General features: G+C 42.2%; 2 protein-coding genes across 3 annotated transcripts in view; both read left to right on the forward strand.

Annotated features, from left to right (window-relative positions):
- ZFP91 (ZFP91 zinc finger protein, atypical E3 ubiquitin ligase) overlaps window positions 1-8,819 on the forward strand; it is a 47,661-nt gene extending 38,842 nt beyond the window's left edge. For both annotated transcript variants that reach the window (XM_045485320.1, XM_045485321.1), the window contains exons 9-11: window positions 1,340-1,454; window positions 4,502-4,601; window positions 4,951-8,819. In XM_045485320.1, the coding sequence (XP_045341276.1) occupies window positions 1,340-1,454; window positions 4,502-4,601; window positions 4,951-5,461 (726 nt within the window). In that variant the 3' untranslated portion in view covers window positions 5,462-8,819. The remainder of the gene's footprint in view (window positions 1-1,339; window positions 1,455-4,501; window positions 4,602-4,950) is intronic.
- A 1,230-nt stretch (window positions 8,820-10,049) lies between these two features.
- Window positions 10,050-16,544, forward strand: CNTF (ciliary neurotrophic factor). Its single transcript, XM_045485325.1, has 2 exons — window positions 10,050-10,692; window positions 11,911-16,544. The coding sequence occupies exons 1-2, from the start codon at window positions 10,579-10,581 to the stop codon at window positions 12,397-12,399; spliced, it is 603 nt and encodes a 200-aa protein (XP_045341281.1). The 5' UTR covers window positions 10,050-10,578; the 3' UTR covers window positions 12,400-16,544.
- The last annotated feature ends 8,763 nt before the right edge of the window (window positions 16,545-25,307 follow it).

The raw sequence follows: 25,307 nt of genomic DNA on the forward strand, positions 1-25,307 counted from the left end.
ATTATAATTTGTGAACTTGTGCAGGCTTTATCATTGACGTACAATGTCAAGAAAAGTGTCTAGGGGCGCCTGGGTGACTCAGTTGGTTAAACGTCTGGCTTTAGCTCAGGTCGTGATCTCCCGGTTCGTGGGCTGAGGCCCCATCGAGCCCTCTGCTGTCAGCACAGAGTGCACTTCGGGTCCTCCATCCCCCCTCTATCGGCCCCTCCCCCACTCATGCATGCTCTCGTTCTCTCAAAAATAAATAAACATTAAAAAAAAAAAAGAAAAATGTCTAAAAACAGCACAAAAAAGGATTTCCTTGAAATAGTCCGGTGTTTCCTATTGTGGTGTAAATACTTCTGATAGATGATTTTACCAACACACCAGAGACACAGATGAACAGACTTTATTTTAATGTGTATTTTTAAAAATAAAATTAGCAACTCAAATCAGTGATTTCTTAAAATAAAATCTATTAATTAAAATAAATTTTTAAGGTTTTTTTTTTGTTTTTTTAGTAGAGTTTTAAAAATGAATTAAAGATTCAGCTTATAAAAAAATAAAATAAAATAAAATAAAATAAAAGATTCAGCTTATATTTAGGTCTAGCAGAGGACATGAAAGTGAAATGTTTATTACTAAACCTTAAGAAATGCCTCTTTGGGGGCACCTGAGTAGTTCAGTCGGTTGAGTGTTCATCTCTTGATTTCGGCTCAGGTCATGATCTCACGGTTTGTGGGATCCAGTCCCATGTCGGGCTCTGCGCTGACAGTGCCAGCACGAAACCTGCTTGAGATTTCTCTCTCCTGCTCTCTCTGCCCCCTCCTGCTTGTGCACGTGTGCTCACACTCACTCTCACTCTGTCTCTCAAATAAATAAACATTGTAAAAAAAGGGCAAATGGCCTGTTTGATTTTTAGTTTAGCAGCAAATATAATGCAAGAGAGACTAAGCCCTCACTTTCTGATTCTGGTTCTGTTATAGTAATGTTTGGTACTATTCTTTTGCTATAGGCCATTTACTGCATTCAGTGTTATATAATACATGATCTCTATATTCTCATGATAATGCAGTTGGTATTGTTAGGGCAGTAACTGTCTCCATTTTGCCAATGAGAACTGTAGCTTACAGTATTTAAGTACACTTCCTAAGGTCACACTGCTCATGAATGATGGACCCAGATTGGAATCCAGATCTGTTTCCATAGCCTATGTTCTTAACTATTTGATTGTACTGCTCCCTCCCCCCATCCATATGCAGAGTATTTGGTTTTTCTTTAGCACTTTTGACTTAGCAAATGAACAAGCTTTCAAGAAGCCTTAATTTTTATCCCTCTTTCTATTCTCTTACTGTTTTAGCACCACATTAAGTATCAGCATTTGCTGAAGAAGAAATATGTATGTCCTCATCCCTCCTGTGGGCGACTCTTCAGGCTCCAGAAGCAACTTCTACGACATGCCAAACATCATACAGGTACTTTTTTAAATAAAATGTTTTATCAAGTGTTAAGTGCATTCTACTTTTAAGTATGTAGATTGGTAATGATACTTTTTTCTAATGTAAATCTTAAGAAGTCTACAGTCAAGTGTGAGAGAAAGGTATGAAAATAAAATGTAATAAAACATAAATTTTATAAGAGATGAACAAACTAGGGCTTTTTCGCTTTTATCCTTTGACTTTTTTAAGAACTTTTATGACCAGGACAGTTTTTTTATTGAGCACATATTCTATATCACCTGTGGACTAGAAACTTTACATATGTTGTTATCATCATTCAACATCACCAAGTTTGCTTATATTATCCTTGTTTTACAGCTGAGAAACCAGAGGCTTTGCACATTAACTTGGCCTTGGTAACATCACTAGTTTTTAACAGAACCAAGATTTTCTAACTCCCTTTCTGGTAGATACTTTGTAGTAGCTCTTATGGACTAGAAATGAGGAGTTTGAAGAGAAAGCCTGGATGGTAAAGAGGCTTGCCTCTGGTTTATGCTAACTACTCACTAGCTCCTGGCAATTCTGGTGCTGTTGAAATTGTGAAGGCTATACACACACACACAAAAAAAAAAGAAATTGTGAAGGCTAGCTATTACATTCCCATGAAATCTCCTGTAGGAGCTTTCTTTTAAAAAGAAAAACCAAATGCCTTCGTAATACATAATATAGAATGGATTCAAATTCCACTCATTTTTAGCCACTGACAATCTCAAAGCCATTCAGTTAATAGGAACAAATTAGGCTGGGTATTAGAGTTCATTGAGCAGGTGCCAGGCACTGGATTATTACCTACTATCTTTTCAGTAGTTGTGGAGGGTACAACTAGGAATTCTAGTTGTCTCCTACTCAGGGTTATACTGATATATGTACCCTTTCCATCTTTTACTGTATGTGTGACTTAGACAAGTTGCTTAACTTCTCGCTTTTCCTCATCTGAAAAATAGTGATAATAATGTCACAGATATCATGGAATTATTATAAGGATGAAATAAGATCACATCCATAGTGCTGTTTACTGCACAGGGCCTGGCACACAGACTTCTCAGAGCCCCAGGGTTTGAGCTCAGGTCTGACTCACTGCAAAGTCTGCAGTCTTCCCATGATACCATGCTGCTTCAGGGAGAATGTTGTCTCCACTCTGTTCCTTGCTAGATGCTGCCGTATCTCTGCTCCTTCTCCCTGTTAATACGGTTTTATTCTCTACAAAAGTAGTTTCTGACAACCAGTTTAGGGTATTAGAAACTACTATGACAAACTGACTCCTTTAGAAATTCACTCCATTCCATTTGTATTTGGTTAATACAATTTTATGATGTCATTGCAGTTTTTCTTTTTCCAAATTTGTATGTACAGACTCCCTTTGAAAATGTAATTTATTTGGGGCACCTGGATGGCTCAGTCGGTTAAGTGTTTGACTCTTGATTTTGGCTCAGGTCATGATCTTATGGTTTGTGGGATTGAGCTGTATGTGGGGCTTGTGCTGATGGTGTGAAGCCTGCTTGGAACTCTCTTACCATCTCTCTGCCCCTCCCCCACTCGTACATTTTCTCAATCTCAATCTCTTTCTCTCTCTCTCTCTCTCTCTCTCTCTCTCTCTTAAAATAAACATTGTTTAAAAATGTAATTTATTTAAGCAAGTGGATGCCCCACCCAGGTTTGCATGTTACAATGAAACTAGAAAGGTAGGCAAGACCTGGGAGACAAACTGAAGAGTTGTCTCTGGGTTAAAAGTGCATTTTTAGACCTTGCCTATTCATCATGTAGAAAATAGCCCAACAGGAATCGATGTCACTTGAGCGAGTTACTTACAGAATCTCAGACCTGCTCAACTAGCATCTGCATTTACTAACATCCCTAGATGATTCCCAAATATATTCAAGCTTGAGAAAAACCTGGCTCTTCTCCCACACTTGGCTTTAGAACTGTTTGGGATGGGGCATAGAATTAAATTGGATATTGTTTGCCTTTTAACTTATCCTCGTGTTTTCACTGTGACTATGTGTAGCAATTTTAAGAGAAAGGCCCAGAAAACATAGTGGTCATTTATTCAAGAGATACAGAGCATCTCCTTGTCCACTTCTCTCCAAAACCAAGTGATAAAGAAATAATTAAGTGCAGTGCTCCTTTGACCCATAGATTTTATACCATGTTACCAAGTTCATCAAAAATCCTGTGAAATTTGGGGGGATTGTGAAATGACAGAGGCAGGGGTTGAATGGTGCAGAAGATGTGGGGTAGGAGAATAAGGTAAAGAATACAGGTACTGTCTGCACATATATGATGACAGCAACTTGAACCTTTTTGAGAGAAATTTAAATTGTTTATCTTGGGTAACATTTTTTAAACCTGAAACAGAAGACATGATTACCACTTTAATTGTGGATCACTTTTCTTCTAGGAGATGCCAAATTCTGTTGTTATTGTTGATTTTGGTGTTTGAGTGCCAAATTCTTCATATGTAAGCATTCAGCTTCCACAGTCTGGAAAAACTGTTTTAAAGAATAAAATCCAGGGAAAATGTAGTTGTTTACTTACTAAGCAATTTATTCAAGATCTGGATTATTGGTAAGATTGAGATTAGGGTTCCAATTCTCCTATTTCCATTAGGTTGTTTTTGTTTTGCTTTGTTTAGTTTTCTAAAACAAGTCCTGGGTGCCTGGGTGGCTGAGTCGGTTAAGCCTCTGACTTGCTCAGGTCATGATCTCATGGTCCGTGAGTTCGAGCCCCATGTCCAGCCTGCAGCCTGCTTTGGATTCTGTGTCTCCCTCTCTCTCTGCCCCTCCCATGCTCACAGTCTTCTGTCTGTCTCTCTCTCTCTCTCTCTCTCTCTCTTCCTCTCAAAAACAAACATGAAAAAAAATGGTATATATCTTTTTAAAATTTTGTTTATCCAAAGTGTATTTTATACATTGAAAACAATATTGCTCTTACTAACTGATCATCTGCTTACTTACTGTAAACTGGGAAAAAATACTTAAGAGGGATTCGAAATGGAACACTAACCACATTATTTTTCTTCTTAGATCAAAGGGATTATATCTGTGAATATTGTGCCAGGGCCTTCAAGAGCTCTCACAATCTGGCAGTGCACCGGATGATTCACACTGGCGAGAAGCCGTTACAGTGAGTGTTTATTTACTGGTGAACATCTGGGGGAGAAGCGCATACATGCCCTGCTCGCGGGTTAGCCCCTGTACAGACATTTCAGTTGCCACTGCTGTTTACTTTTACCAAATCAGAGGATTGATTGGGGATGCAAGTTACTTAGTGAACTTTTCCTTGTTTCCTCTGGTTTTTAAACAAAAGAAAAAAACAGATTAGTTTTCCATCTAGTTAACTTTTCCTAATTTTTCACAAGTATATGTTAGTGTCTATTGCTTGTATATGTGACCTCTAAGTTCTTGCCCTGACCCTGAGTAAGAGCCCTTTTCATTTCTCTGTTTGATCAGCCCTTTCCTCTTCGCTCTCTTAGATGCGAGATCTGTGGATTTACCTGTCGGCAAAAGGCATCCCTTAATTGGCACATGAAGAAGCATGATGCAGATTCCTTCTACCAGTTCTCTTGCAATATCTGTGGCAAAAAATTTGAGAAGAAGGACAGCGTAGTGGCACACAAAGCAAAAAGCCACCCCGAGGTGCTGATTGCCGAAGCTCTGGCTGCCAATGCAGGCGCCCTCATCACCAGCACAGATATCTTGGGCACTAACCCAGAGTCCCTGACACAACCTGCAGATGGGCAGGGTCTTCCTCTTCTTCCTGAGCCATTGGGAAACTCCACCTCTGGAGAGTGCCTCCTGCTAGAAGCCGAAGGGATGTCAAAGTCATACTGTAGTGGGACAGAGCGGGTGAGCCTGATGGCTGATGGGAAGATCTTTGTGGGAAGTGGCAGCAGTGGGGGCACTGAAGGGCTGGTCATGAACTCGGATATACTCGGTGCTACCACAGAGGTTCTGATTGAAGATTCAGACTCTACTGGACCTTAGTGGAAGGGAAGACTTTGGGCACTGGGACAGCTCAGACTTTGTATTTAAAAGATAAAAAGGACAAAAAAAAAAAAAATTTAAAGCATTTAAAATCTAGTAAAATAACTGAAGGGCCTGCTCTTTCCATTGTGGATCACAGCACACACATCTACACCCACCTTCTTCTCCCTCTATTGTCCCCTTTATAAAATTGATGTTGCCTTTACCAAAAAGGTAGGCAAAAAAGAAGAAGCTCTTAAAGTGAGGGTTATCCTCCTACTCCGTTCCAGCCAGGCAGACTTCGTGCTCACCGGCAGATCCCTTCTTAAACCTGTAACTCTGATGTGCTCTGGATCAGCTTTTAACTCTTAATAGTATATTACTGTCCTCTAAGCCCCTTCTCCTTCACTGCTGCCCTATGGTTCTGGCTTCTACCCACCGCGGCACACTTACCCCCAAAGCATCATACAGTTCTAATCTCTGGAGGCTGGCAGCTTGACTTGGCACTTTAGGCCCCCTGGCAGGGTGAGCTGTTAAAACAGCCCACCTCTCTCACTCACCCCCTTCTCCTCCATTCCCTGCTGGGTTTAGGAAAGGAAGGATTCATGGGGACCACCTCCCTCCTCTGTGACCCCAGCACTTCAGTCCCCTCCCAACACCTCCATCTGGTTCTCAGTGGTGCTCATTAGCTTGGAAGCAGGCTCCCAACAGGGAGGGGGGCTGCCCTCTACATGGTTTCTCTGACCATAAGACAGGGCTCTGTATCAGTGAGAAAAGTCCCAGACTAATGGCAGAAATTTGCACTTTGAACATGTGTGTTTTTGTGTTGTGGAACCTGAGATTCCTTATTTATTAATGGAAAGTCTGATTTTCTTTTTTTTTTTTTTTTTTTTTTTTTGGATCTTTGTTGCTATATTTTGTGGGGCTGGGAGAGATTAGATTGTTCTGACATGGGGTCCTTTCCATAAGAAGTACTTTTGAAGGCAAGATATAGGGTTGAAGAAGCACAGCCAGCCTCTAAATCATAGCTCTCCAGTGGCCTTTAAAGAAAGCTGGTCCTCAGCACTAACAAAATCACTACAGTAGCATACAGTAGCCTAATGCTTTTTCAGAAGCCTATTTAGGGAAGGTTGTTAGGTTTTCAGTATTTAGTGCTCTTTGAGTTTTTAGAGCATTGAAATTTAGGAATTTTGAGAGGATGAGAAGGATTGTTCAGGGTCTGAATTACAGATACAAGATTTTCTCTTATGCATTTATTTTCTTTTTTTGTCCCCTTCATTTCTTCCTGCACACCTTCCTGTTGGCCCAACTGTGGCCCCTTGCTTTGTTTTGGTTTTTGCTTTATCATTGGTTCATTCCAGCTCCCAATTAGTGAAGGACACTGCCATCAGTGAAGAGGTCTATGACTCGTACAGTTTTAAGTCAAGGAAAATTGCTCTGTTTTGTTTTCCTTCTAAGAACACTTCAGAAGAGGAAAGACTTCCATAGATGAAGTTAATAATCTGTATAATAATCACCTTGGCTTTCACCTAAAATTCTGGGAATTACCACTTCCATTGAGATAGAATGGGGTAGACTGCTTATTACTGTCCATGGGAGAGGCAGGTGGTGTTTTTTTTTTTACAAGTTTATAACTCCCAGAAGACTAAAAACCTATTAGGGGATTTTTAGAGAATTAGAAGGGCAGTTTCTATCCTTCTGTGTACTTCACAAGCCGGAGTTAAAGGCTTGTCCTATTCATTGTTTGTCAGAAATGTGTGATGGCTATTGGAAAGAATGAAGTTTTGCTGGGAGCAAAATAAGGAATGGCTTGTTTTTCACAAACACTAAAATGACAAAGTTTATTAATTTTCTCTTTGATTTATTTTTTTCCAAAAAGAGGGGTAACAAAATGTCATCTCTGAAAGAGGCTTACTTTACACCCACTAGTGTCAGTGGTTGGGATGCCAGGGATAGGGAGTCAGACACCTACAGTGAACAGACTTAAATGCACCATTGTTTCTTTTCAGAGTGTTGCAGATTTGCTGTCCCTCCAGTGTGGGGGTAGAAAATGGAATAAGGATAGAAGGGATGTAGAATATGCTTTCCTGCCCACAGTAAGGATTTGGAATGGACTCTGGTATGTTGAGTACATTTGAAAATATTATCAGATTGATTGGGTGCGTTTACAACAAAGTCATTCCACTTTCCTTATAAGTCCTTTTTATACTGTTTCACTGGCTCGCATCTGGACTCCACGCTTAACTTCTGTCGTCGTCACATTTATCTTCTTTGTCCCTGTAAGTTGTGCTTGCAGTGGTTAGTCATCAGATATTTTAACCACCTACACAAAAGCAAACTGCATAAAAAACTTGATGAGAGAAAGGGAAAATATGTTTTTCCCTATATCACACTCCTCCCATCAAAAGCAACAAGTTAGTTCTAATAATTAGGAACTTTCTGTTTCTCCTTTTGTTTCTTGACCTCTTTATAGGTACCATTTGCCAACAGTTTGCTTCAATAAGTTATTATTATCAGTATGCAATCAATTTTAAAATATTCTCCAGGGACTTTATCTTTTTTCCTTTTGAGAAAGGGATGCTAGCACAATAAAAAGTGGTGCAAGTAAGCTGGCTTCTACTAGGCCCTCTTCCCTTTCCCTGTCTGCTTATCAAGCTGTTTACTTCTATGTCCTTCCAAGGAGCTCTCCTAACCTTAAAATTCCACGTTGCCTACTCATAGTCAAATTGTGTTACCTTTTTAATAACTCTTCCCATTGCATATTCTCCATCTTGAATTGGCGATTCTAAATTCTGAAAATGTAACTCAGATACAAGTATTCTTTCTGGGAGATGCGCTTCCCCCTAATCTCTGGTTGCCTGTGGTTATTCTGCATAATTGAGACTTACTGTGCTTCAGAGAGTTTGGATACACACTGGCCAGGATTACTGGGAGTTAAAAAAAAAAAAAAAGAAATCAGGTATGGAAAAGCATCTACATAGAGCACTTGAACCTCCTTTGTACCTGTTGGAAAAAAATCTAAAAAGTGTACCAAAGCCAGCTAAGGTTATCACGGTCTGGTTGTTTGAAGTACCATTTTTCCCTCCTTCTTTTTCCCACTTTCCAATGTACTCAAGAAATTTGAAAAATTGTAATGGATCAATTTAAAATATTTTATTTCCTGAAAGCCTTTTTTGCCTGTTGTAATGTGCAGGACCCTTCTCCTTTGATGGGAGAGACAGGTAGTCACCTGAATCTAGGTTGAAAAGGTTATGTAAAAAGAAATTATAATAAAAGGGATACTCTGCTTTTCAAATCCTTGTTTTCTCTTAATCTAGTTAAGGCATATCCAAAATAAATATGTAAAGAAGAACAATAAAAGTTGTCTTCTTGGAAGCAACTTGTCTTCCTTGATTGTAATGATTACAGTTATCCAAAGGATGAAGACCATTGATGCCGTTCAGTGAGAAACAAGTGCCCTCCGAGCAGGTTTTATGTGGCAGATGCTGTTTGCTCTCACTGAGAATCAGACAGTTAGCATCTGACTCATTTTAGGTCTGGATTTCTAATGCTGAGTTGCCATAGGATTCTGTGATCATCTGGCAAACTTGGAAATCCCTCCTATGTTTTGGCAGACTTGTAGAAAAGATGGCCTTATTAGTCTAGTAGAGAAAACGTTAAGGATGCTGTGAAGTTTATGTTAGTCTGATAAGTGACAAAGCCTTGGTGGCATTTAATATCGGTGCTTTTTCAGAAAACTCCGTGTCCACGCAAGTACTAACTTTAAAAAAAGAACTAGATTCCTCCTACATTCTTAAAAGGCCTACTATGACAGCACCCACTTCTCACTTTTCTCCCTTCTTACTCTCACTTATTGTTTACTTATGGAAGTTTGCACCTGAGGTGTGGGTTTCAGTGTAGAGGCAACGTCTATGCTATGAAACAGTGGGAGCTAATTGATTGATTCAGGGATGACACTTGCAGCTCTTGGGTCAGTAAGTATCATCCTCTAACCTACGGAGTTAAATGCAATAGAAGAACAACTCTGCAACTCTGCACATGCTGTTAAACTCTTTTGCCCTCATTTCAAAGCCCAGCTCATTCTCTTATCTTGTTGAGAAGCAGTGTGGTGTGACTGGGCTAAGGAAGAAAAAGAAAAGCGTGTTGTCACTTGAGACTGCCTTAGAAATGTTACCCGGTCAGGGTTGGGTGTTTCCTGTCCTTTGGAAGAAAACAGGCCTAAACAGTACCTTCCTCATCCTGTAGCTATGAGGAAGGCACCATGATCGAGGTTAGAGATGCTTACTTTGCTGATTTTTGAGTGTAAATTAAACTAACTTTAGATACATAATGAAGTGATACAAATGAAAAGATGCTGTATTTTTAAGGGACCTGTTTCACATAAACTTTGTTTCTTAACAAATGTGAAAAACCTAAAGAATGAAATTGGAAAGTCAATGAGAGAAACAGCTGTAAAATCAGAGACCTATATTGAAATTTTGTGCCTGCTTTCTGGGTTTTGTGTACATTATTTACTTTCGTTAAGCCTCAATTTCATATGTAAAATGGGGAAATTAATATTTATCTCATAGAATTACTCCATAGGTCGAATAAAGGCTTTAAAGCCTTTAGCACAGTGTCTGGTCCAGAGTAGCTGCTTAATCAGTGGCGGTTGTATTTATAGTAATAACTTAATATTCTTGAACACTTTACCAGGCCAAAAAAAGGAAAGAAGGAGGACATGGGGAATACAAAGGAGGGTAATAATAAAATTAAATGATTATATGTATATAATACAGATCACATTAGGCAGGGGTGTCATGAGGATTAGTGTGATAGTGACCTTGTTGCTAAGTGCAAAAGCAAAACAATGACATAAAAACAAGTAGGCTAGGCACTGAGTGGAGGAGAGAGATGGAGGCAGACACTGCAGGAAAAAAAGCTGATTAAAAAGGGGCCTTTGATTCCACAGGCACAAAAATCCACAGCCAGGAATTTGCTGCCACCTCTGAGTCAGGCAGGGGGTGGGGGTGGGGTGCACAATCCCATTAGTACAGAATGCCCAGTGGATTTAGTCTGAGAGTCACATTTCTTATTTGGACCAGTGTAGACAGAAGCAAACCCAGCTCACTTGTTTCCTGGGACATTTGAGTTAGGGGATGGCTTTCGCAGAGCACTCATCGCTGACCCCTCACCGCCGGGACCTCTGTAGCCGCTCTATCTGGCTAGCAAGGAAGATTCGTTCAGATCTGACTGCTCTTATGGAATCTTATGTAAGTTGCCTATTTTGCTGTTGTCTATTTTCACTTCATCTCCTCTGATGAAGCCCGTTACCACCATGTCTGTCCCAGCCCCCGTTGCCAATTGTGAAGGCCCTCCTCATATAGTCATTCATAGATTGGGCCCGTCATTTGACCCATGGTTCTTCATGGTTCCTTCCCTTAAGGAAACTCCTGTGACCTTATTTTCTTCTCTAGGCTATTTAGGAGACATGCTCTTTGAATAAGAAAATATACATGGGGTTCTGGGTAGGATTGGCTCTATGTCTTGGAGGCTGTTCCTAATTTGATCGCCTACAGTCTGAATTCTACCAGAATAGATTAGCCGTGGGCCCTCTAAGTATGGGTTCTTCGTATACATCGTTCTGAATTTTTGCACTGTGTAAAGAGTGAGGTGTATAGGATTGAGAGAAGAGCAGCACAGATCCAAAGAATTTCTCCTAGCCACCCACTTTTTCATAATTTATACCAAGTCTCCCTGTGTCTAAATAGAATAGTCACCTACACTGTCAAAAGGATCCCCTAGAAAATTCACTGGGAGTTCCAGACTGGTTTTCTGATAGAAGGAGATCCCCATCGGTGTCCATCTAAGGCCTATAGGAACACTGAAGGCCCTGTGAGAGTTCTGAATATAGATTCGTACAGCCTCACCAGTTAGAAATCAGACTCTTTGAGATACCAAAGAGTCTGATATTTTTTTTTTTTTTAAACGAATTCCCACTGAATTCTCTTAAAGGATTGTCCTCACCATTGAGAGTGGACAATGGAAGAGACGGGGTTAGAAGAATTCTGCAGTGGGTTAATTCTAGGGCTTCATAGATGTACCCAGTGTTTTTAAGTATGTTTAAATTACTTAAATCTCCAATATGATTTAAAATACTCCAGTTTCCAGGAGGCAGTTTGAAGTGGGAAGGAAGCATTCTAGACCAGTGGTTTTCAACCTTTAGAACCCAATGAAAACTGCAGATTCTCCCACAAAAACTGAACAGGTAGTCAAAACAGTGTGTATAATTTCAGAGACACTAAGGTCTTCCTAAAGTCCCATCATTGGATCTCCAATAAAGAGTTCCTTTTGTAGATTTGTTATTTTCTTTACAATCTGGATCCTTTTTGACCAGGAAGATGAAAAAGATTTTACATGAGATTTAGGGATGAAATAAAAATGTTGGGATAATTACAGAAGATAAGATGTTTTTATGTATCCTTGGCCAGATGAAGCATCAGGGCCTGAACGAGAACATAAACCTGGACTCTGTGGATGGTGTGCCAGTGGCAAGCACTGATCGATGGAGTGAGCTGACTGAGGCAGAACGACTCCAAGACAACCTCCAAGCTTATCGTGCCTTCCATGTTATGTTGGCCAGGCTTTTAGAAGACCAACAGGTACATTTTACTCCAGCTGAAGGGGACTTCCATCAAGCAATATATACCCTTCTACTCCAAGTTGCTGCCTTTGCTTACCAACTGGAGGAATTAATGATGCTCCTGGAACACAAGATCCCCCCCAATGAGGCTGATGGGATGCCTACCGTTGTTGGAGATGGCGGTCTCTTTGAGAAGAAGCTGTGGGGCCTGAAGGTGTTGCGAGAGCTTTCACAGTGGACAGTTAGATCCATTCGTGACCTTCGAGTCATTTCTTCTCATCAGACTGGGATTCCAGCACATGGGAGCCATTATATTACTAATGACAAGAAAATATAGCAGTTTTCCCTCTTCTCTCCCCCTTCCTTTTCTAGTGGAATATACACAGTTCCCTGAGGCCTCACTTTCCCATTCTTAAGTTTTGAAAGTTTTCTAACCTTTTAAGACCACAGGCATTTTCATCAAGTATGGTTGGAGACATGGACAAATGGGCATAAGGTTTATTGTGGAGAGAGAGAGAGAGAGAGAGAGTGTGTGTGTGTGTGTGTGTGTGTTTTGGACCATAAGGGAGTGGGGACAAGGGCAACATCCTTCCACTTTAGTGCTCTAACCTTTTCTACCCACTAAGTTAACCTTACAAGTATTTAACAGTCTCACAGGATAAATGTATGTTTAACTTTAGTCCTAGATGACTTTTCTGAGAAGACTGAAACAGTGAATGAAAAATCATGGACTCTACTAGCCAATTCAAACTCACAGATAATAAAAATAGTAACTAACGTTTATGGAGTATGTACTGTATTGTAGCAGTACGCCAGGGGCTCTGTGTGTAATTTCCACAACTCTGTTGAGGGAGGTAGTGTTCTCCCCTCTTGGCAGATGAGAAAACAGGGTCACAGAAATTACAACTTGTTCAAGGTTACCCACCTAGCAAATGGCACGCTTCAGTTTGAACTCAGATCTTTCTCACTCTAAAGCCTATGTGCCCTTCACTTTAGAGGCCTAATTATGAACTTCTTTCACTGCACCTCTGTGTCACAGAGGGTTGGAAAATTGACCCATGTAGTCTATCCCTAGCACTGGAAAAACAATCCCCATTATGTGTCCTGATATGTTACTAGAACAAAATTTGCATGAAGGGCAGTATTTGTTGCCCATGCCTAGCTAAGAAGAGAGCACTGGAGATGTTAAGATTCGGTTTGGGGAAAAGATTAGGCCCACCAGACTTGTGAAATTAGGAAGCTCCAGGCTGCTTTAGAGTGCCCACAAATGTTTTTGAGTTTTGGATTGGGCACAACTCGTACTAGGTTACCTCACATTTACTGTAATCAGCAATGTGGCGACATAGGCACTGTAAGCCAAGCATTCATGCACAATGGTTGGAATACTACTCAGGTTAAAATGTCACAAAACTCCTTTTACCACACATTCTCTGGACTTAGTCATGAGGAGAGGGTGAGGCCCACTCTGTTCCAAGTGGGAATGCCAGCGATACTGAAGCAATATACAGCAAAGCCTCCATGCTTCACAAGAAAGGGGCAGGGCATTGTGTTCAATGTTCTTGAGAGAAACACTGTATGAAAGACCCCAACTAGTAAATGTGGGCATTAATGGAAAAGGTCATTTGCGGTCAGGCGTACGAACCAGTGCTGCAGTGTAAACCCAGAAGTTCTCAGGTGTGACGTTATTTTATGCTACCAGTTAAAGTCACCATCGTGGATGGGGGACCCAAATCAGTTTAGTTTACTTACTGTGCTCTTAAGTGAACCATGAGTCAGAGAGGGCTAACCGCATAAGTTGCATGAGATTGGGATGGGGTGACTTAGCTTTCAACTTTTTCCCACAAGGGTTTGTGTCCACAACTCCACGAGGTCAGTGTTATGAGGACTCTGGGAGAGGCACTGTGGCAATACAGGGCAAGGAAGGCCCTGCTCTGCAATATACATCTGTGGAAATGGCCTCGTATGTGTAGAAGACATCAGTTCTGGTTGGAATTGTGAGGCACGAGGTTAGGGTTAGGGAGTTCTAGGGAGGAGCTCGACGAGGGCCAGAAATCATTTTCTGGAGGAGGGAGGAGTTCGGTTGTATCTCAGAGGGTGGCTGGGTACCAAATAAAGAGAAATGAGAAGAGGAAGAGTTGGCTGGTTAGAAGAAAGTGAGGCAGTAATAAACATTTGGGTCCAGCTGCCACTCGAGGTTAATGTTTGGTTTTATTTCATTTGTAATTTTGGTGTATAGGTAGATACTGTCTCAGTAAAAGCATAGAGGCTTATTTCATTTAAGCTTTCTCTGATTTGAACTTTTTCTTCTGCTTAAGAGCAGTATTTCTAATGGATAAAGTACCTGTTTATTAATGTGAAGCTCGTAGATTTACCTATGAAGTATTTTAGGCTCTTTCTGTTTAATGGATAAAGATGGGAATACAGTTTCTTACTGGGGAGTAACTGAACACAAACCTGAATCTGAAAGAAGTGGCTCCCAAGTGTTTTGTTTTTATATTCAGCAGATGAGGCAGAGCAGACATTGGCAGAAGTTTTGGAAATCAAGGGAGCATGACTTAAGCTTTGTTGAGTTACATGTGTAGAAATATTTATCTGTAGGAGGCACATTCGAAGTGGCAGAGGGTCCAGGAAAGGTACAAGTACTAACTACTGAATAGGAGAAAAATAGGAAGCTGTGTGAGTCTTGATTAGTAAGCAGCCAAGTCCCCCTGAGTGTACGCCCAGCGTTGTGATCAGAGTTCTGTATCAGTTTCTTCAAAAAAAACTTGCAGCATGCCTCAAAAGAATTATGGGGAGGGGCGCCTGGGTGGCTCGGTTGAGCGATCGACTTCGGCTCAGGTCATGATCTCACAGTTTGTGAGTTCGAGCCCTGCGTCGGGCTCTGTGCTGACAGCTCGGAGCCTGGAGCCAGCTTCGGATTCTGTCTCCCCTCTCTCTGCCCCTTCCCTGCTCATGCTCTGTCTCTCTCTCTCTCTCTCTCTCTCTCTCTCTCTCTTTCTCTCTCTTTCTCTCTCTCTCAATAATAAATAAATGTTAAAAAAAAATTTGTTTTTTAAAAAGAAAAGTATGAGGAAAATCCCTAGAAAAATGTAGACAGAATAAGGGAGAAATGAGCACTCAGCTCTAATAACAAAGTCGCAAAAGTGTGTGGATCTGAACTGTCAACTATGCATCTTGCTTCTCTGAAATGGACGCGACATTGAAGAAGGGACTGACAACAGGCCCGTGTTCTAGGGGTGTGTCTCAAAATACAGATAGGAATGATGACAACACTGTGGAAGTATGGTTTTTTTAAGAGTCCAGAACCCAAAAGAGATTTTTGGCCTTTAGGTTTTAGTTCCCTTGTTTCTTAGATCTATATATGGATAGGATCTCTAGGGAATCATATTTTTATAGACACATAAACTATCTATAGTTATATAATATGCAACTATAAGATTTATATAAAATTTATAATGTAATTATATATATATATGTAAAGGCATTTGTGTGTGTGTGTGTGTATATATATATATATATATATATTTTTTTTTTTTTTTTTTTTAAGCATGATTTTAGTTCCTAACCCCTAACTCATATCTCATATTTTGTAAAGAGGAGTCCTTCTATCCCACAGCCTCTAGAAAAGTCCTTTGTTAGGAGAGAGATTCTGTTTTTGTGAATCGGTAAGGAATTACATGTATGAGAACTGGTAAACTTTGCATTGGTTTAAGAAGGTGATTTGGAAAACACTTGCAAATTGGCACAAACTCACAGGCCAACCATCAAATAAAATTAGCTTTGAAATGATCAGGTTTGAGGGAAGTGAAGGTTTTAATAAAGTCATCGCCTTGGTATTGCTGTTATTTCAGGCTCATGTGGATTAAAGCCCAGTGGATGACTCATTCTTGTGACCACTGGTCAAACAGGCAGAGGACAAGTAAATATTTCAGGGAGACCTACATAGTTCCAAAGTGGTTTAGAATGACTATGAGTCCTCAGCTCTTCATAAAGTGGCTGAACACCTACTCTCTTAATACTAAGGAGTAACACAGAAATGCAGGAAGCAAAGGGGCTTCCACCAGGGCGATAAAGTGATTGGTGAAGAGGAAAAATAAGTCCAGTTTGGGTATCAACTTCGGTCGATTTATGGTATGTGCCCGAGTGTTAGTTACTAGGCAGTGTTTAGGCCAGGGCGTTTAAGAAGAATGGTGTGGCCTCCTGCCTCAGCCCACCCAAGAACAAACCTCCCGGATGTCGGGGACACTGAAAAAGTGAAAGTGGTAAAACTGTCCTCTTTCCACTCAGAAGCTTCTGTAGAGCCCTGAAGTCTACAGATAAACACAGTAAAAAATACAATTTGATCTTTTGATGAAATGTGCGGGGTGTGCGGTAACATCCATGTGCATGTGATTCTCCTGTTACTTGGATCCATCTATTTTTGGCAGATAGAAAGTAAAAGATGCAAGAGCGGCTAACAATAAAGATCTCGCCTCAGCAGGACCACGAGTCGCTTCTTTTATTTCTGTATCTTTGGATGAGCAAGAGGAATTTCAAGTGGTTTCAACATTGGATGAAATGTAACCCTCCCAGCAAGGGCCAGGCTCCGTCGAGCGTGCCGGGTAAATCTCCGGGATGCCAGGCCACCGGGAAAAACTCCCGGGGCCAGTCAGCCTAGAAAAGGCAGATTGCCCCACACCTATCAGCTAGCCTGCAGACGGGGAAGATTTCCTTTCGAATGGTTTAATTTCAACTCTGAACCCCAGTCAAAACCTTTGAAGGACAGAGAAGAACCCTGACTGGCCCGTTTCTAGTCCAGTTTGAAGGTAGACGCTTAAGCTGGGAAAAATCGCATAGGGCAGAATATGAGACTTAACTAAGAGATGCTGCATTTTTATCTACATGTTCAAGGCAGTGTGAATACTGCCTCATTTACTCGTGCCAGGCAGTTAATCCTCTGAGATAACATCTCACAAATGAAGGAAATGAGAATGAGCATTAACTTGCCCAGGTCCCTCCCCTAGTACCTGACCGGTGTGGAGTTTTAGTTCTGGCTCCAAGATTCACTCCTCTATCACTGCCGTGGCCACCTAACAATCGAGGCCATTTTATGTTGAAATCCTCCTCCATCTCTGGATTTCAGATAAAGCCAGCACAAACCCGTGCCAAACCCTGGTAAGTTTCCAAACTTTGAGACAAGTCACTTTTTCTGAGTTTTCTCATTTAAGAAATGGAAGTGGCCACTAACTTCACAGCTTGGTAAATGGTTTAGACAAATGAGTGTCTGAAAGTACTTGTGAATGACATACACACATCAAGTATATTTCATGTCTCACATAGCTTGGGTTCGTGTGAGACCTTCAGCTGAGGAGAGAGGTCTGTTAAGCATCTCAGAAACACCAGTTGCTCCCCAGGATCCCATCTGGTCACAGCCTACATGTCCCCCTGTTGTGCCTGTGAGCCTTTGGCCAGTAGAGGCTGACCGGGCAGCCAGGAATCCCGCACCTACCTCCCTGAGAGCCCAGACTGGCTGTTCTCCACACCCAGAAGGTGGCTTTCAGAGGAGACGGGGTCAGGCAAGCTCCGGAGCAGCCTGGCAGACACTGCCCAGGATGCGTTAAAGCATGCATTTAGACAGAGTCGCCTGCTACATGCCAGCACCTCCTCTTAACACGGAAAGGAACTCAAAACTTCTCCACCGGACAGCACCACGGGGCCAGAGGTTCAGTAACGTGCCCCGGTGTCACAGGAGGAAAGCAGAAGAATTAGAGCTACGGCCGAGTGGGGAATTTCCCACCGCCCCGTCATGCTTCTGCACCAGACCAACCTCATCTTGGGAGGCATCTGGTGCCTCTGCGTCCTTTCTTGCATCCAGCACTCTTGCAACCCTTCCTCTCACAAGCCTTCGGAAACTCTGGGAACAGCAACTCCTAGCCCGGACTTCTCTTGTGACCCTATATGCCATCCCTCCCCTGACAAGGAAAGTGGGACCCAGTCTGAGGTAGTGGTTAAATATGTTATTCCTTCCAGGATGAGCATCGTCTGAACAAGGGACCCAGGGAGGCTTTTTCAAAATAAATTCCCAGGGCACCTGGGTGGCTCCGTCAGTTAAGCATCTGACTCTTGGTTTCGTCTCATGTTGTGATCTCACGGTTTGTGAGTCTGAGCCCTGCATCAGGCTCTATGCTGACAGCTCGGAGTCTGGAGCCTGCTTCGGACCGGCCCCTCCCCTGCTTGCTCTCTTTCTCTCTCTCAAAATAAATAAAAATAAACTTTTTTTAAGAGTGTTTTTTAAAGAAATACATTTCTGAGGCAGATGTCTTTAGGTCAGACCAACCTGATGCCACACCACTAGGTAAAAGGTTTAAGATGACTTCCTCTTCTCTTGCTTAATTATCCCTGGCTCCTTATCCCCAAAGCTTGGGGTGGGGAGAGAGTTGGAAGTTACACAGACAACTCAGTAGGTCGCTAAAAAAATTACCAACCTGGTTCTAAGCTCCAAAGCTCAGTCTTCCAGCAGTTTCCTGTCCCACTCCCACGAAATGCCTATTGATGCCTACTTTGGGCCAGTAATAAGGATACAGAAAGAAATGTTAGTGGTAGTAGCAGACATTTATTCAGTATTTATTTACTCTGCCAGTCATCATTCTAACTGCTTTACATGCATTAACTCACTTATCCCTCACAAAAAGTCTTTGAGCCGGCCACCCCAAAATGTGCCGCTTTGGCATCCTGGTTATTTTAAAGTTACTTAAACAGCCTGTGCAAGGACATTCTGACCCTCTTTTGTCTCCAGAAAGCAGAAAATAAATCTGGGAAAGGAAGGACTCTCCCTGTACTAGGAGAGAGATATATGCTCATCACCAGAGAGAAGGAATTGAGGGCTGAGAAGTCTGTATACACAAACCATGTTACTTCTTCACTAATTTACTACCCCAAGCCCAAACCCCTTGATCTTGTCAATTCTTCACAAGTTTGTCTAAAAGGTATAAAAGCTGCCTGCTCTGGTCACTTCTTTGAGTCTCATATTTTTATATGCGTATGTACGAAATTAAGTTTGTCTTTCTCCCGTGAATCCGTCTTTTGTCAATTATTAGACCAGCCAACGAATCTAGAGGGAAGAAGTTTTCTTCCCCTACAGTACAAAGATTTTTATTTTACAACCACAGGAACAGGCACAGACAGCAGATGGTTCCCTGCCTTGCAGACACTCATGATGTCCTAAGAAAGCAGGCAGACAGCCAATGGGCATAGAAGTCAAGGTGTGGTTAGTAGCACCCTGAGTAGAAAAGAAGAGCTGTAGGAGCCCCAAGGAAGGAAGAAATGTAGAGAACAGCTCCAAAAATGGTGTTTTGGGAGCTAGGCTTTGAAAAATGACTAGGATTTTGGCCTCAGGAAAAAGTAAGGAGAAGAAGGTAAGAACATTCTGGAGAGAAGGGAGGAGCACTAGTCAAGGCTTGGCTGCTGGAAGGTATGTAGCATGTTTGGAAATGTTCACCAGGACTGAGCTCAGGGTTCTCCAAGAACCACAGTAGGAGATGAGACCGGACGAATGAGGTGCTGGCACCTTCAGGAGAGATTCTCTGGAAGGTTCTTCAAGAGGGATGGTGCTAGCATCTACCCTTTGTTTTAGAAAAACAATTCAGACGGCTCTGTGAGAGCTGTCCTGGGTGTGGAAGTGGCCTGGGGCAGAGGGATCCATTAAGAAGATGCTGTTGTTCTCAAGGTAAGATATGTTTTTGGTTATTCGTGGAAATGTTAAAGGCACCAGGGTACAGAGGTGAACACAACACAAACCCCTGATCTTTTAAAATTTGCACTCTGGTTGAGGAAGAGAGGCAACGGCTAATATAATTTAGAGAGGGATGAGAATTATATAGGAAATCAAAAAGTGGTATAAAATTAGGGAGGAGGCCATGACAGAACTTCCCAAGGAGCTATTTTCCTGGAAATCTGAATGATGACAGCCAACCACCAAGCGACCTGAGAGGAAGTACCAGGGTCACAGGGAACTACTGAGTGCAAAGCCCCTAGGCAGGAATGAGCTTCCCATTTTCTTGGAACCGAAAGGAGGCCAATGTGGCTGAAACCAGGAGGGCAAGGGAGCAATGCCAGTGTGCAGGCCCTCAGCCAAAAACCAGGAGAAACAAACCTGTGGTTACACGGGTGGCTTTATTACCTGTAACAGCGAGGAAGAATGGACACCATGGGAAGCTATGGGGTATCTCGGTAAGACGGTGTTAGCTCTTATGGTAGGATTTAGGCTTTGGTTGTGTGATTGAAAGAAGGGCCTGAGAAAGCAGAGAGGTTGGCTCTAGCTTGGATGCTATCAGAAAGTGAGGGCAATTCTATGATTGGGTATTTTGTGGGTGGCAGCTTGATTTTGTCTGTGATTAGACAAAAGTATGAAGTGGCTTTGTTTCCTTTATCACGGTCTCCGGGAGCTTTGTGCGAAGTTATTCTTCTATGAGTTTGTTTCAATCAGTTAGGCTCACTGGCTGTGAGCCTCAGACCAGCCTGTGATACACTGAGATCCAGCTGTGAATGTCAGATCAATGCTGTGCATCAGGGGCTACGAGTTTTCTCTCTCACTAGCAGTGAGAGTAAGTGTGGAAAGGGATTTGGAACACAGCAGGTGTATAACCAACTCTGACAGAAGTCAGTGTGTGGTTAGTATTTCCACATAGACAACAGACAGCATCTCCTCCTAGATAAAAATGACCCCAATCATAGAATTACCCTTGCTTTCTGACAGCACCCAATTCAGAGTAAAACTACATTTTACCCTTTCCCAAACTAACTAACCTGAGTCCGAAGCCTATCACAAATCCTTGCTAACATTCCCTTATTGAGGTGTCCCAAAGTCCCCCATGATGTGTTGTCTCCCTCATTGCAACAAGCCAATAAACCCAACTTTGACTACAGGTGTTGTCCTAGGGGTCTTTGGCTAAAGGGTATTGACACTACAGAGAGAAACCATTGGAAATTTTCAAGCAGAAAAGTGATGTGATAGGATTTACATTTTTTAAATGAGTACTCAAGAGTCCCTGTGAGCAGGTGAGTTTATAGGGGCAAGAGTGCAAGCAAAAAATAAATTAAATAAATAAATAAATAAATAAATAAATAAATAAATAAATAAATCCACAAATGATGGAGAACCTGAATTAAAAGTGACAGTTGATGGACACCAGTCAGAGTGGCTAAAATTAACAACTCAGGCAAACACAGATGTTCATGAGGATGTGGAAAAAGAGGATCTCCTTTGCACAGCTGGTGGGAATGCAAACTGGTGCAGCCACTCTGGAAAACAGTATGGAAGTGCCTCAAAAAATTAAAAATAGAGCTACCCTATGACCCAGCAATTGCCCTACTAGATATTTACTGAAAGGATACAGGTGTGCTATATCAAAGGGGCACATGCACCCCAATGTTTATAGCAGCACTATTGACAACAGCCAAAGTATGGAAAAAGCCCAAATGTCCATCAATGGATGAATGGATAAAGATTATGTGTGTGTATGTATATATATATGTGTGTGTGTGTGTGTGTGTGTGTGTGTGTGTGTGTGTGTGTGTGTGTGTGTGTGTGTGTATATATATATATATACACACACACACACACACACACATATATATATATACATACAACGGAGTATTACTCAGCAATCAAAAAGAATGACATCTTGCCATTTGCAACTATGTGGATGGAACTAGAGGGTATTATGCTAAGGGAAATTAGTCGGAGAAAGACAAATACATGACTTCACTCATATGAAGAATTTAAGATACTAAACAGATGAACATAAGGGAAGGGAAGCAAAATAATATAAAAACAAGGAGAGGGACAAAACATAAGAGACCCTTAAATACAGAGAATAAACTGAGGGTTGCTGGAGACGTTAGGGGTCAGGGGAGGGGCTAAATGGGTAAGGGGCATTAAGGAAGACACTTATTGGGATAAGCACTGGGTGTTATATATAGGGGATGAATCACTGGAATCTACTCTTGGAATCATTATTGCACTATATGCTAACTAACTTGGATATAAATTTAAGATAAATAAATGTAAAAAAAAGTGACAGTGGATGGAGAAAAGGGGACAACTCTGATGATCATGGCAGAGGAGTTAGCATGGGAAGCTGGAGAGAAGGACTCTGAGCTTTAGGAAGAGGAAAGAAGCAAAGAATACCCCCTGCAACCAAGAGGAGAGTGAATAGGCAAGAAACACGGACAGGGGGACAGGTATTGGAGGTAGCATAGGAGAACACAGTCTGGTTTTTAAATATGTTGAGTTTAATGTGGAGCATAGCAATCATGGAAGAAGGAGTGGGGAGGTGAGCACCTGGGAATGAAGTGGATAGGAAGGTTAGGGCTCAACCATAAGGCCCTTGAACATCATGCTAAGGTATTTAGATTTATCCCATAGGCAATGAGGAACCATTCAAGGTTTTATATCAGTGATCCTCAAAGTCAGCATAACAGAAGACCCAAGACCCGAAGGAAGGAAAGATAAGGAAAACCCACCAGGAGATAGGTCAGTTCTTCTGCCTTAGTTCTATAGGGAACTGACAGGGTCCCCTTGTCCAAATCCAAATGCAGAGCAAGCCCCCCCCCCAACCCTCCTGTGACTCTGACAGTCCCCAGAGCTTTTGTCGTTCTAAGACATATAAAGAAATCGCTCTGCTTTCCACCTCCCAACTTGGGCAAATTTGCATCTCCCAAGAAGGTTTTCATTATAGCCAGGTTGGAACTAAGATTGAATTTAGCGAAAAAAAATGTATAGAAAAGGCCAAAATTTGGTTTTAAGCTATCTAAAAGTCAAAATAAGGACAGAGACCTCTTTGTTTTACATGACCTGAAGTGTCCTTAAGATAGCAACAACCCAGGGGTGCCTGGGTGGCTCAGTCAGGTGGGCGTCCGACTTCAGCTCAGGCCATGATCTCACAGTTCGTGGGTTTAAGCACCGCATCGGGCTCTGTGCTGACAGCTCAGAGCCTGGAGCCTGCTTCAGAGTCTGTGTCTCCCTCTCTCTCTGCCCTGCCCCCTCTGGCTCTGTCTCTGTCTCTCAAAAATGAATAAACGTTAAAAAAAAAAAAAAAGGTAGCAACAACCCAGTTGTCCAAGAGGAGCCTGCTCCAGGAGAAAACATTGTACAGTGTCCAAGGAACAACTTCCTAACAGTCGCCTAGCCGTCTCCATTCTGTCATGGGCTGGGATGGGACTGTGGCAGCCTCTCCACTGTTACCAAGAGTCCCAAAAGGGCCTCGGACACCAAATGGTTGCACCAGGTTGCCACCTCCCCTGCACCCATTCCTTTTAGTTTTATTTTTTGCCTACATGCCTAGGATATTTTGAGACAGTGAAATGTGAGCTTTATTCATGTTTGATCCCATGCCCATTGTTATTCAAACACTTATAATGGTCAAAAAGGGGCTTAAAACTGCTTTGTTAATGAAATAATACATTTAAGAATCTAAGAGGGGCAGGCAACTTAAAAGGATTTCATGGGTGGCTCTTATCACTCGGGGCCTCACAGGACCACTTCTTGTTTTCTTTCATTCAGCAAATTTGTAGAGTACCTACCTGGGTGTCCTGGCTGATGCTGAGCTCTGGAAGTAACTACAGTGAGCACACTCTCCCTCCCCCCATCCAAAGAGCTCATAGTCAGTTTGGATAAAGAACTCGTGCAAAGTGACAAACTCACAGTAACATGCTGCTAAAGAGGTTAAGCAGAGTAAGAGATGATTCCTCCTGGGAGATTGAAGGAGTGTGTGAGGTACGGGAGGAAGGGACAAACAAGTGTATTGTCAGGGGAGGTGACATTTGAACGCAGTCCTGATGGATGAGTACGAATTCATCAGGCAAAGGCACAGCCAGGAATTAACATGAGGTGGGGATCAACGTGTGGAGCAGTGGGTGTATAACATGGGGAAAGGCTAGCTGGACATCAGGGTGACGAGATAGGTCAGGGTCCAGTGGCAAACCGTCACCTGTAAAAGTGGAATGACATATGTTTAGGTAAACATGTCCCGTGTAATTACTTAATAGCACCTCCTCTGAGCCTCAACAAGAATCCAGATTTGGATGATGAATTCTATGGTCACCGTACTCACAGGGTGGTCTATTCTGCCCCCCTTCTTTTTTCTCTCATGCCCAAAACTTCCATTATGCCCTGATCCCCAGCTCATACCTCATTGTGGAGAGGCTCACTTTGGGAGCTCAGTGGGAGGTGGGGAGGCCTATTCGAGGAAATGGACTGAGAACATCAGAAAGGAGCGTTCAGTTGCTGTTGAATCCTCCCAGGCCCACGGAACTGAACACATGTGAAAATGTGCCTGGCTGAGACCAAGAGTCCTGTCTCATCCCAGGAGCCTTGCCAGCCCCCTCCCACTTAGAATTTGTGTCCCTCTTTCACTTTCCCATGATGTTTTGTTGGAAGCTCTATGACATTTCCACAATGAGTAATTTCGGTTGTGTGGGTGTCTGTTCCACTCAGCTGTGAGCCCTCGTGATAGTGTGTGTCCAGCTCACCCCTGCTCCCCTCCGCACATCACCATCAGAATTATCTGCATGTTGTGTGACAGCTCAGGGTGACATGCCAGGGTGACTGTACTAAGGGATTTCCTTGCATTATCTTGTTTAATCCGTATAACAATTTATGATATCAGTTTCAGAATGGTCCCCATTTTATAGATAGGATTAGTTCTCAGAGAGGTGAGACAATTTGGCCATGGTCACAAGCAGGAGCAGTGGGACTTGAACTCATGTCTGTCTGATTTGGTTCTGGGGCTCCACTTTTAAAGCAATGGCAAATCAGACCCCATAGTGTTCGTGCCATAGATTGATTGATTGATTGATTTGTTTATTTTGAGAGAGCATGTGCATGTGCATGAGTGGGGGAGGGGCAGAGAGAGAGAGAGAGAGAGAGAGAGAGAGAGAGAGAGATTGAGAATCCCAAGCAGGTTCCTTGCTGTCAGCACAGAGCCCAATGGAAGGCTCCAACTCACGAACTGTGGGACCATGACCTGGGCCAAAATCAAGAGTCAGACACTTAACTGAGCCACCCAGGTGCCCCAGTGTCATAGATATAAATTTAGAAAGCCTGGGCTATTCCATAATGCTTTGTATTCACTAGCTCATTTAGACTTTTCAAGTAACATGGGAATTCAATGTACTAACTCCATTTTATGGAGGACCAAACTGAGGCACAGAGGAATTACTAGGAGCTGATATTTGAACCAGACCAAACCTGTAGCTTTACTGCTA

The sequence above is a fragment of the Leopardus geoffroyi genome, chromosome D1 (genome assembly GCF_018350155.1).
Source record: "Leopardus geoffroyi isolate Oge1 chromosome D1, O.geoffroyi_Oge1_pat1.0, whole genome shotgun sequence".
In the NCBI taxonomy this organism is placed as follows: Eukaryota; Metazoa; Chordata; class Mammalia; order Carnivora; family Felidae; genus Leopardus; species Leopardus geoffroyi.